General features: G+C 30.5%; 1 protein-coding gene across 3 annotated transcripts in view; it reads left to right on the top strand.

Moving 5' to 3' along the window:
• The window catches only part of CysRS (cysteine--tRNA ligase, cytoplasmic), a 103172-nt gene extending 89257 nt beyond the window's left edge, over positions 1–13915 (top strand). For all 3 annotated transcript variants that reach the window (XM_085821998.1, XM_085822000.1, XM_085821999.1), the window contains 5 exons: positions 229–313; positions 4713–4793; positions 4953–5020; positions 9037–9180; positions 13625–13915. In XM_085821998.1, coding sequence (XP_085678124.1) covers positions 229–313; positions 4713–4793; positions 4953–5020; positions 9037–9180; positions 13625–13750 — 504 coding nt within the window. In that variant the 3' untranslated portion in view covers positions 13751–13915. The remainder of the gene's footprint in view (positions 1–228; positions 314–4712; positions 4794–4952; positions 5021–9036; positions 9181–13624) is intronic.

The raw sequence follows: 13915 nt of genomic DNA on the forward strand, positions 1-13915 counted from the left end.
GGGTAGAGAAAGGTCATAAAGATATTAAAAATACCTTTCCCAATTTCTTATATTAATATTTTACAATTTTTTCAGCATTACATTTATATGAAGTTGTTATTTGCATGAAATTATAGCTGTTTTTTCATATTTTCTTTTAGTAACTTGTATTTTTGCACTGTATTACATGTATTACATGTATCTATAATATAGTTATTAAATTAACAAACTATAATTCTATTCTTTCAGGTTAATGAAGATGCTGTTATGCCATACTTAAAAGCTTTAGCTGATTTCAGGGAAAACACCCGGCAGAAAGCGAAAGAACTTAAGGGTATGTTTTCCTCATATATATGATTCAAATATGATAAGGTAATCTGAAGTTGAAATTTATACTTCTGTAACTGAGTGAATAGAAAGTATTGGCTAGTATTATATCTGGGCAAAATTATTAATTTGAAATGTATTTGATTGAATGTTATGATGTATGTTATATAGTTAGTATACATAATCTGCATCATATTAATATTAATAGATGCACCTGTGTTAAATATAAAATTTAGTAAAATCAGCCTTAGTTTTATACAGAAAATCAACCTTGGTTTTATTCAAAATTCTTTCAGTTTCAAATTAGACAGGTATAAGATCCCTCTTATTTAAAGATGGTCTCATAATTTCTACTACATTGAAGAAAAGATTCAACATCTTTGCACCTTCATAAAATTCTATTATAAAACCAATGCTGATCTAAGGTTAATTTTTCCTTTATATTGACGTAGATTAATAATTTAAAAAAAAAAGATCTACATGCTTCATGCACCAGTATAATTTTTTATATTATTCAAATTCATGTAAAATATGTGCTATTTTTGATTTTTTGATTGACAAAGGAACAGCATGAGCGAATAGTTTTTCAAAGTTTTCATAGTTTGAATAAGTTTTGAAAGCAATAAATTTATGTGATTTCTGATTCTGCCTTGTCTGCATTTGAAATAAATCAGCAAGTAAATGAGTCATTGAAGTAATTTCTACACCAGTGAGCAATTTAATAGGCAGTTTTCAAAATAATACTGCCAAATATAAGCATAAAGCTAATACAAATTTCTCTCAAAAAAAAAAAAAAAAAAATCAACAAGGGAAACATTTTCTGATTACTCTAAAGTTATCTTGTGAAGAACACATGTTTATGTTAAGAAAGCTTTTTCTTTTTTTTGTATAATTCATTTTGCCATCATTTGATGCTCTTAACATAATTCTAAAAAACAGAATTGCATTAATTTATGTTTTGCAATCAATGATTTATGATCTGTTTAAATACATTTTATTAAAGTTTGTAAAACTAGTCTTTGTTTTGTCTTCCAATTCTATATATGACGTGATTTATGTTGAAATAGAAATATGGAAGAAAAATGAAAATTTGATAATAGGGGCTGCAACTAACAAAGTAGGGAAAGAATTTTCAGAGAAAGACAAAATAAGGTTATTTCTACATTAGACACCACTTCTGCCGAGTATGTGATTACATACTATATAAATTTCCAATCAATGATGAAGTGATTTTATATCCTAAAGTTTCAGATGTTTCTGCTTTAGCAAATGCATATTTTCCTGATAAGATATTTTTTGAATAGATTTTCAGTTTTACTTCATGTAGTCAGGAAAGATGATGATACTGATGTTACAACTGATAAATTGCAATCGCTGTTTTGCAGTTTACAATTAGCGAACTTGGGTAAAGTTATAAAACCAGCTATGATTGACACCGAGTGGAGTTTGATGGGGAAACTGAAAGGTGCTAATGGAATTTTAAAGTATAGTGTACTGTTTATAATAATTCTGGCCATCCAACATTATTCTAGCAATTCCTCATAGTGATGCAGAGTGCAAAAGGGTTTTCAGTGTTGTTGTGAAAACAAGGATTAAACTTAGATCTAATATTAGTTATGACATTTTAGAAAAACTTTTAGTAGCAAAAGCAGGCCTACATGGCAATTGCTATGAATAAATTATAAAGTTTCTTTTTTAATGAAAACAAAATCTGCCACTGTTCATAGCATTTATTCAATAACTGATTAAAGTATTATTTGTTTGTTAAAAGATGCAAATAATAAAAATATTTTTTTATTTTTCCATGTAAATATTTTTGTACTATTTACATTTAAAAATTAATAACTGAACTTTGAGATATTAATTAGTTACTCTTTATATTCATTATTAAAAATTATATTCTTTAATATATGATTGTGTTTGATTTTTAATTTATTTGCTGAATGCTTTGAAAAAATGACAAGGCATTTTGAAGAAAAATATAAATTTTTCTCCATAATTTTTTTTTTAAATTTAAAATTTTTAAATCTCATGCTATTTGTTTCTTGCAATTTCAAAAATAAAATATTCAACTAAAATATGAATAATTTTTTTAAGAAACTAGTAGTATGATAAAATTGTGTAATGTAATGGCACAGTGATAAAACTATTAAGAGAAATGTATGTAACTCATCCTAAATTAAATTGTCAGTTATACATCTTTCTCATTTGTATATCTTTTCTGAATTGCCCATTGAAAGGTGTATTAACTGTGCTTTGCTGTATTTTCTCTTTCAATATATGCAGTTTTCAAATGTATCATAATCAGAGTCATAAAGTATTCTTTTGAAGGAAATTATATTCAAATGAATAAAATAAAATTCGAAACTTTATGTTAATAAATACACTTAAAATAAACAGTTTGAATGAATAAATAGATTTTAACAATTATTTGAAGAAATCATGCATCTCAAACAATTAAAATGAAATGCTAAAAAGGAAACTATTATCTAAAAATAACAATTATGATTAAAAAATATAAGATAAAGAAAATTAGATGAAAAAATGAACAATGTACCTTTTCTTCCACTTGTACACAATGAAAGACAAAGGAAAATAGGTTAACATAAATTAAGAATTTTGTTAAGTGAATTATTCTTTCCATGAACTAAAAAAGTGTACCAAGATAAATTTTTTAATTTCTCAGTAAGTTTCTCACCAAATTTTACAAAGTATAACATTTAGGCATACTTTTTGTTGCAGAATCGAAATATGGGAAAAAATTAGTATATTGATTCAGTAAAAGTCCAATTTTCTATCAAAATATTAATTTTGCAACATGCTACCCAACTAGGATAGTGGTTAGCGACTCTGACTGCCATACCCAAGGGCCCGGGTTTGAATCCCAGAGAAGGCATGGATGTTTGTAAATGTATGGTGTCTGTGCGGCATGGAGGAATTCTAAATATGTGGGAAGTCGAAAGTTCTCTTGAGAGGTTGGTAGCAGGGGAAGAGGGGTGGGAGACCTGTATCCCTGGGCTGCTCTTCATCAAAATGGGGGGGGGGGGCGGAACTGAGCAGAGTCATCTTGTCACTGGTATGGTGCTCAAAGTTCTTGCCTAATCTTGCACTCCTTGTCACAATGAATTTTTTTTTGGCTTGTTCTGATGCTAGAGTCAGACAAGTGAGATAAGTCACAACAACATGTTACAACATTGCTATATGTAGATCTAATATATATTCTATGTCATGCTTTGAAGACATGAAAAACACAAGTTAAATTTCATTAATTAGTGCAGTAGAGCAGGAGTTATAGAACCGCCCCATTTCGTGTGTGTGTGTGTACAGTGTACTTGTATATTTAATACAGTTAAAAGTAGTTAATTTGGACACCCATAATCCAGAATGATCTATAATCCGGACCTCAAAGCTAAAAACTTTCTGCGCATGCACCGCGTTGACACATGCGCATAGGCGTTTACGCGTGCGCAAGTGCAGAATACGTTTTCGCGTGCGCGTTTAACGTATAACGGACGGTATAAGCTAAAATTATACAATTATTGATTTCAGTTAATGTTGATGATTGCGTTATTCCTTAATCTTCGAATTGGATGCAGCTTATTATTTTTTGCAGACTGTAAGAGCAATTTTATAAAAGTAAACTTGAACTTTCGATTATGTCAATTTCCGATTCTGGAGCTCCCAAAGGATCTACAAAACGAAAGTATGTCTCGATGTCCATCAAACAAAAAGTGGAATTGCTGCAAAAAATGGATAAAGACATGAAGAAGGTGACAGAGAGGTTAGTGAAAACGAAAAAATTTCGATTGACAAGTTAGTCGGTATTCTCGGCACAGCAATTACGGGCTTTGAACAGCGGAGCTTTTTAACTGAACAAGAAATTATGTCTGTTTATAGAATTAAAGTGAAAGTATTATCACATAAAACGAAACAACTTACATTGAAAGAAATGTTTAATAAAGTAAACAAATAAATATTGAGCTTCTTTTTTTGTAAATTTTGATACCCTTTAGATCATAATTGTTCTTTATTTCCTAAAATACCGTTTCATATTTTTAATTTTAGAATTTGTGCATGCCATCTTACGAGATTTAAACTGATGATCTATAATCCGGAAAAATCGATAATCCGGAATCGCCGAAGCCCTGACGAGTCCGGATTAACGACTTTTGACTGTAATATTTTTTCTTTCAATGAATTTTTAAGATTTTTAGAATTTCTTAATTACTTATGTGAGTAATCATTCGTGGAATTGTTTTCTGTGTTATAAGTAGTGAAACCAATTTTTGTTTGCTTAAAACTTGGTATTTTATTGTGTATTTTTAAATTGGGTTTGAAAAATAGCAATAATTTTTCAATCAAAGTTTAAATTATTTTAAATATAAAATTTTATTTCATTTTTACAGCATTTCCAATACTTAAATTGTGCGATGAATTGAGAGATTACATTTTACCTGCTCTTGGTGTCAGACTAGAAGATCAAGAAGGTTTGAATATTCTGTTGTGTGAAATGTTGGATTTAATATAATTAGTGCATAGCAAGTAGATATCGGCATTAAAATGCACTGATGTTTATATAAAATATAAAATTTTGTGCTAAGGTTTTTAAAAAGTTCTTTTTTTTTTCCCTTCTACTATTCATGTAGGTCTTAAAGCTGCAATTAAGTTAGTAGATCCAGAAGAGCTTTCAAAAGAGAAAAAGATAAAGGAAAGGGTAAGCATAATTAATAACAACCTAGTTTAGTTTTTAAAAAGAAATGCATATTTTATTGTAGCATAGAATGGTTTCTTTTCAATCTGATTTCTGTATCTGTCTTCTCAATCTGAAGAATCCCAAAAAGTCATAAAAAACAGGAAAATGAAAAAGTTTCAGGGAGAAAATGAACTTTCTTAAAAAGAGCCCAGATGATCAAAAATTCCAAAAAATCTGTGAAATCGAGCAGAGGATGGGAAGTACAAATAGATCTTCTAAAATGGTAAAAAGTTTTAAAAAAAACGGAGTTTCTTAAAATCAAATTTAGAATTACCAAAGTAATTATTTTTCTAGCAGAAAATATTTTACTCATTTTATATTTGGTACATTTTTATTAACATATAGCTCTCCTCTTCCTCTGTTGACGAATATTCTTCACTTTTCTCTTAAGTATATAATTGTTCTGTTATCTTTCCCTTTAGAAGTTGAAGTACCTTTCAAAAAGAAGTAGCGGAATTAAGAAATCATTATACTGACTGACTGTATATCATAATAAATAACTATTAATTAAACACTCATTTAAATAATTTTAAGATCTTTGGTTTTATTTCAAAGAACGAACCAAAGAAGTAATATATATTTGCAAACATATACTGTTATATATATAAATATTTAAGAAAAATAAAGAATATGTAAAAGATTAAATTAGCAACATAAAACATAAATTTCCCTTCTCAATTTTAATAACAGTAACCCCTCTCTGCACTGCGTCATTTCTAGATTAATATATGTTGTATGATTCTTACGTAATTCTGATGATGTAAATGGAACTAAAATTCAAGCAGCCAATAATAATTTAAAAAAAGTATTAACCATCCAATCAAAATGCATTGGGAACCAAAACTAACTCAGTCTGAATTAAAATTTCACTCTGAACATACGGCACTTGCTTTCAACGCTTTCACCTGGCTGGGCTGCTGACTGTCTGCTCTTTCTATCATACTGCAAATTTATCTGAAATGTAAGTTTTTTGGGATAGGCCCAATTAATGTGCCAATTTGTTTGTGGCCACAACACGTTGCTGAAATAAAAACTGAGGATTTAATCTGCCTTTGCCTCCAATTTCCTAGTCATTATGAATCAACACTTATACAACATCAAAATACTGCTCGTCATTACTTCTAACTTTGTTTTTATCACATATATATATATTTTTTTTGCGAATGAGGAATATCTTCCAGATCTGATATTTCTTTTTAAAAATCCTACCTTAATGTTTGAAATGCATATTTTCTATATGTATTCCCTTCATTTATTTTCTAAGCTACATTAAATATTTATAATATTTTAGTTATTGTATTTTATAGTAAACAAATAAAGTTATTCGGTAATTTATATTTAGCTTGATAACAAGCCCATTGTATTTGGTTATGGAACATCAGAGAAATTAAAAGTTGAAATTTAGCAGGAACCTTGCATAAAATTCTGTTTGTCCAATCAACAGCCTACTAATAAAAGTTCTGAATTCAAAAGATGTCATTCATGTTTTTTGCAAATAAACCTCATTCTATTTTCTGTAAATGAAAATGATAAGCTGTGTTCTTATGTGCATTATATGTAATTACTAAATGCATAATTCTATTATTTCATGAAAGGAACTTGATATTTTTTATGAACAAAAAATATTTATATTAGAAACTGTTTATATAACATTAAAAAAGTATTCTTTTGTCAGGAGTTTAATCACTAGACTCAGAGCCTTCTGTCTTTTTTTTTTTTTTTTTAATTTGCAATTATAAAAAGTGATTTTGCACTAAAAATTTACAAAAAGTAGAAGTTTTAAAGTAATTTTTTTTTCATGTTTTTTGTTGCTATTATTTCAACTGAGAGTTGAATATCAGGTTTATATTCATGTTGTAGTATACCAACATTTATTTTATTTTGTATTTATTGTAGTATACCAACACTTAAATATTATTTGAATATATAATCATGAATAGATGGAATTATTTTCATTTAATTAAGGAAATTATTACATATGGAGGTATTTGTTGCGATGGTGTATTGCTAAAGATTCTTATTTGCCAAGGAAACATGTTCTGAAGAATATAAGTACAAAATTATGAGTATTTGTTTAACAGTGGGAAAAAAAAGTAACAGCAGTCATTACTCTGTGAAATTTTAAGGCACATTTTCTATAGGGATTGCTTCTCTCCAGCAGTTTTATAAGACTCTTAAAAAGGGAATGGCCCTTTTCAGGGCTATGCAAATATAAAGAAAGAAATATGAAGCATTGTTATCTCGGTAAATATCCATAAATAGCTAACCTACATTTTAAAAAAAAGTAATATTTCAATGATACAATTTGCGTTTTTAATTTCTGTGCAAATGAAAATTTTTACTTCTTTAATATTTGGTAATACAGTAGAATCTCAATAATTTGAACTAACTGGGACAGTAACCACCATAGATAATGAAGAATAATTGAGTAAGAGAAACTAAATTTTAAATCCTGCTAATTTTTTCTATTAATAATGGTTTCTGAAGTTATCTATTTTAAATTCTAAATAAGGGCACAACTACTACATTAATAATATTTAATATCTTCAATTAAATAAGCAATCTGTATAAGATTTTATTTTGTGGAAAAAATATGCATTAAAATAAACTTGAATAATGAAATTCGATCAAACTTTATATGCAAATTATGAAATTTTGTCAAGTTTCTTAAGATAGATTTTTATGTTACATTATTATTATTTTGGAAAATCATTTGCTCTTTCTTGTGATAGTCCTTATAGCTTTGTCAACTGCAGCACATTCGCGGAAGTTTTTAATAAACAAAAAAATCGGCGGAAGCCTCAGGATATTGCTTTGTAAAGAACTTTGTCAAAGGTTTCATCATAGCTAATTTTCACGTTGACTTTTTTTATTTTATCGACATTTAAGATCACTTTGATCATTGCAAAGTTTATTATTTTCTGGAACTACTTCACGAAGATTTCTTTGTCACTCATTGCTTTAAAACTTGGTTTGCTGTATTCTATATTTTCCATTATAAAATATGTTATTGGGTTATGTCTTCAAACCCATTCATCTTCTGAAATATTTCTATGAAATCATTATCAGTTAATGTCATTTACATCTTGCACTGTAAATCACATCTGTTATCATAATATATGATAAAAACAGTCACTGTTAAGAAAAATTTAAAAGATCAATTACTGATAAAAGAATTCCCGAATGTTCCTGATTTTCATTGTTCTCTTTCTAATAGTTTCACATTTTGCCAATGATTTCTTTAAATAGTTTGTCAGCTTGGTCTATGAAAGTTCTATTGTTATATAGTTTTTAAGTTATACAAATTTTAGTACACAGTTATTTCTAATACACAGTAATCTGTGTCGTGGCTTATAAATTCTCTGGAAATGCATTCATATTTTTGAAAGACATGTCAAGGAAAGCTGCATAAACCTCTGTTATAAAGATAATATAAAATGCTTTTGTTGATAATATAGGCTTTTCTTCATAAGCATTCATATAGTACATTTGAAGTAACTCTGGTAAAAATCTAGCTTTAGCCACTGCAGAAGCCATATAGAGATATAGTGTGAAAAACTGCCAGAAAAAGAAAGGTCTTCATATTGGCAACCAATTTGCTTCTTCAGAAATCACATTCCTGATAGCAATAAGCTACTATTGTTGAATTATGGGCATCTAAAAAATTAGTTACAATTTAAACATAAATTTGTGTTTTTGAAAGAAAATTTAAATTTTTTCCCCTTTCCTTTCTATTAAAACTGCATTATTTAAAAATGCAGGGGAGGGTGGCACTTGGGGAGGTGACATATTTTTGTGCATTGAATGATCAACTAGAAACTGTTAATTTATAAGTATAATAAAAATCTAGTCAATCTAGTTGCATAATTCCTTGCAATAATATTTTTGTTTTTAATTTGGATGATAATTAAATAATAGAATTCATCTTCAATATATATATATATATATGATTTATATTTAATATTTTGATTGCTCAGTTAGAAGCAGAAAAGATGTTAGAAAAGGAAAGGAAAAAGCAAGAGCAAGAAGCACTAAAAGCTGCTAGAGAAGCAATGAAAAAGGTACCACCTAGTGAAATGTTCAAGTCCATGTCAGATAAATATTCACAATTTGATGAAAAGGTAAATAATATAATAATAATATATAATCAGTAAATAAATTTGAACTGAGCTAATTGCAGCACATTTTAGAAAATGAGTGCTTTTTGAATTCGTAATGAAAATAATTTATGAAGTGCAATAATAATTTAGAAATGTTACATTACATCTAGCATATATGGTTAATATGGTCCTTAAGAGTCCTTAGGATTTTTTGGAATCGATTTTTGGTACTTAAAAGTCCTTAATTTTACACAAAAGTTGCAGAAGGTCCTTAATTTTAATCATCTGAAATTTCTGCCTGTTTTTACAACTGCCATTTTAAGTGTAAATTACCATTTTGGAGGAATATTTTTGGCGATTCACTGACAAATATGGTTATCTTTTGAATGGTTTCATGGTTATAATTTGTTCCTATTTCTAATATAATACTGGGATACTGAAGTTCAGAAGAACAATGAAAACATAATATTTGAACGTTTACTTCTGATACTAGAATCTTTTTCTTAACATCTGTAAGGTATTTCTCCCACCTTCCTAGCATGCCTTCGTGGTGTAGTGGTCAGCACACTGAGTCGGTATTTCAGAGGTCCGTGGTTCAATTCCCGGCGAAGGCATTGCTAAATTTTCATCTCTCTGGTTTTCCAATTAGCCTAATGTCTCTAAAACATGTTTATCTTTCCTTTGTTTTCTCTTTTTTTCACTACACACAAGCATGAAAGATATCGAAAATGCTTCTAATCTTATCATATGGACAGGCACTATAGAAAGGAATTTTTACTAATAAAGAAATTGAGAACTGACAATTTAAAAGATTCATCTAATACATCCTAATGCATCATTAACAGGGCTGCCACTAGGCACCTGCATTCTGCACCTGATGTAATCTCTGTGTATCCTAAATTCTGCTGCCTAGTTGCCTTTCTAAATACTACTTCTAGTGCTTGCTCTAAATTCTAAAAGTTTCGCCATTTCTAGATTCTATTGCCTGGTGTGACACTGAATTCTAAAAATTTTGCCACACCAGCTCTGTAACCAGCCCGTAACATATATATTTTTTCTGAATGTTCATATTACTAAAGAAATAAAATTAACAGCTTTTTCTATATATTCATTTAATTTTTTTAGAATAACAGAAATCTTTAATTTAATCCAAAAATTCTAAAATGAAAAGGAAACATGTTGATGAAAGAAACTGAATGCATAAAGAGAAAAAAAATTATTCTTCAAATAACGGGTGGCCATAATTAAACTGACAGTGCTCACAGTGTTCTCTAGCGCGATCTATTTGTGAGAGTGACGCCACATTTTGTAGGAAGATTAAACAAGGCAGGGGACGAAGGATTCTGCAGAAAAAAAAAAAAAAAAAATAGTTCCAAAAGTCACCGCTAGGGGAATATTTGGTGCTGTGTAATAGAAAATAAATAAAGTGTTAACAAATGCAAATCAATACGGAAATTACTTTTATTTTGCATTCAAATAAAGTTCAATGTGGCTGCCGTTGTTGTGGACCACATATTGCACTAACATGTCTGCAGGAATCTCTCCCGTACAATCCGTGATATGTTATCCTTCAACGTAGCCAGGTCCTGGACCACTCCTTGATAGACCTTGGACTTAAGGTAACCCCATAGCCAGAAGTCGCATGGGGTAAAATCAGGCGACCGAGGTGGCCATGCAGTTGGAAAGTAGCGGCTAATGACTCTTTCTGTTGTGAATTTCTGTCGTAGCATCTGTTGCACCCGTACAGCAACGTGTGGAGGGGCTCCATCTTGCATGAAAATGATTTCCCCCAGGCATTGTCTTTGCTGAAGTGCTGGAATAACAAAGCTGTTCAACATGTGGCGATATTTCTCTCTGGTAACAGAACTGTCGGGGTAATGTTCTCATAGAAGAATGGACCTACGATAAATTCTGCTGTGAACCCACACCAAACAGTTACCTTTTTTTGAATGTAAGGGAATTGCTGTGACTGCATGTGATGATTTGTCATCCCAAATTCGGCAGTTCTGGGTATTCACAGTTCCATTCAGGTAAAAGTGGGCCTCATCTCCCCATAAGCTTATCCATCACAGCCAAGCATCATCCACCTCCATTCTGGCAAGAAAGGTGAGAGCAAAAGTCAGTCGCTTATCATGGTCAGGGTACAGTAACTCCTGTACACGGCTGATCTTGTACGATAGAAGTTGATCATTTTTCGTAAGATTTTCCATACCGTACTGTAAGGCATATCCATAATAAAAGGTTATTTTATTCTGTATTAATTTGCATTTGTTAACACTCTATTTTCTATTACACAGCGCCAAATATTCCCCTAGCGGTGACTTTTCGAACTAACTTTTTTTTCGCGGAATCCTTTGTCCCCCATCTTGTTTATTCTTCCTACAAAATGTGGCGTCATTCTCGCGAAAAGATCGCGCTACAGAACACTGTGAGCACTGTCAGTTTAATTATGGCCACCTGATATATGTGCAGTTATTATTTGACAAAATGAGACATTAAAAAAATCACCATGAAGCTAATTATTAGTAAAACGTAAATAAAATGTTGCTTATCATCATTCAGATATGTCCAACTATTATAAGTGTAAAATATATAATGCTACTTGATAAATTTCATAAAGTTTATTTTATTTTCAAACTTATTAATAATTATGTTAATTAAGTTATGCTTAATAATAATGCATATTACTTACAGATCTATTTATTTTTAGGATGGTATTACAAAAGTTTAGGCATAGATAATATTTTTAATTGAATTTATTCAGTTGCCATTTGCTCATAGGTCCTTAATTTTATTCATTAAAGGTCTTGAAAAGTTTTTAATTTCCGTGTGCAGAAATGTGTATGAGCCCTGCATACAGCTATAATTTGTATTGATAATTCATATAAAATTCAAGCTATCAAGATTAAAATTAAAGTTTTTATGTTATCTTTTTGTTAGCTATGGATTGGTATGTAAGAAACATGATTTAATAAGTTTGTAACTAAAGAGAAAATACACAGAAGAGCCATTACATTATGACTACCCAATTAATAACTTGTAAGACCACCTCTAGCCCTCAAAACTGAAAGCACTCGGCATGGCATTGACTCCACAAGGTGCTGATATGTAGTCTGAGGTATATGTACCAAGCACTCACCAATTGGTCCTGCAATTCCTGCACATTGTGAGGGGTAGCATGGCAGCACGAATTTGGTTTTCCAGGTGGGACCGCAAATGCTTTATTGGATTAACGTCAGGTGAATTTAGATGCCAAGACATGACCTGAAAGTTACTGGAATGTTCCTCGAACCACTCCCTGACAATTCGACCCTTATGAAATGGTACATTATTCTGTTGGTAAACACCATTCCCTGCCATAAATACTGTTGTCATGAATGGGTGAACCTGGTCTGCAACGATGTTCACATAGCACACAGACATCAGGGATTGTTCTACGATGATTATGGGTCCTAATGTGTTCTGTGAAAACATTGCCAATACCATAATACCCCCGCCACTCTCTTGTCTCTGTCCAACTGTGCATATGGGAGCCAGGGTTTTGTTTGGAAATCGGCGTATTAGCACACACCCATCCATGTGATGGTCTAGAAAACATGATTTGTCAGACCATGCAACTTTCTTCCATTCTCTTAATGTCTAATTCCAATGTTTCTTGGTCCGTTGCAGATGCAGCCGGTGATGACGTGCCGTCCGAGCAGAGACATGCATCGCCTTCCGGCTGCATAGCTCTTCAGCCATGACAAACAATGCATAGCAATCTCCACTCTCCTCTGGAACCATTGCGCCATTGTTGTTTCACCATCCATACACCACTTTTGATATATGCTCACAACAACTGCACATGAGCTCACTACACACGCCATTTCTGATACTGATGTTCCCAGTCACTGAGCCATAACGATTTGACCTTTATCGAAGTCTTATAAATTAGCTGCTTTTCCTATTATGTCACTAAACGCATTGTGTTTGGAAAGACAATGCATAGCCGCTCTATATACTCTAACGTCAGCCACGCACATGCAGTGTTTTTGTTCCTGGGAAAGGCCATTGTTATAGATGGAGGGTGGTTATAATGTAATGGCTCATCGGTGTATGTATTTTTACACATATTCCATGAAAGTGGGTATTTTATGGATTCATTAAAACAGTAGAATTTCTGCTTGTGACATGGCTAAATATTCAAATTATGAAAAAAATTAGAATTATTTTGCTGTCTAATATATTGAATTTTCCTATTATACTCAATATAGGATTATATGATGATTTTGTAATTAAAAAATTGCTAGTGTTTTGGAGTATAGAAGTTCAGTTTTATTAAGTATGGAAATTAAGTACATTTTTAAAATATTTGTTGTAAAAAGGGGGAAAAAATTGTTAAAACAGTAAGTGAATAAAAATTAATTTAAAATTATTGAAAATAAATAAATAAATTTTATTCTAAATTATGTAATTTGTTTTACAGGGAATTCCCACTCATGATGCTCAGGGGAAAGAGTTGAGTGAAAGTCAATTAAAAAAAGTTATGAAACTTTATAATGCACAAGAGAAGAAGTATAATGAATATTTAAAAAGTGTTGCAACATCATAAAAAATTAAACAATTTATAAATTATTTTTTATTATATTTATTACCTGTCTTACCAAATGGAAAAATTCTCAAATATTGATGGAGATGGCACACCAGCTAATGCAATCTAAATACTGTATTTAAAATCTGAAGACTATTCAGCAGAATAAATAATCAAGGCCTTGTA

The sequence above is a fragment of the Stegodyphus dumicola genome, chromosome 8 (genome assembly GCF_044657685.1).
Source record: "Stegodyphus dumicola isolate Sdum_Otavi_A_Nest chromosome 8, ASM4465768v1".
In the NCBI taxonomy this organism is placed as follows: Eukaryota; Metazoa; Arthropoda; class Arachnida; order Araneae; family Eresidae; genus Stegodyphus; species Stegodyphus dumicola.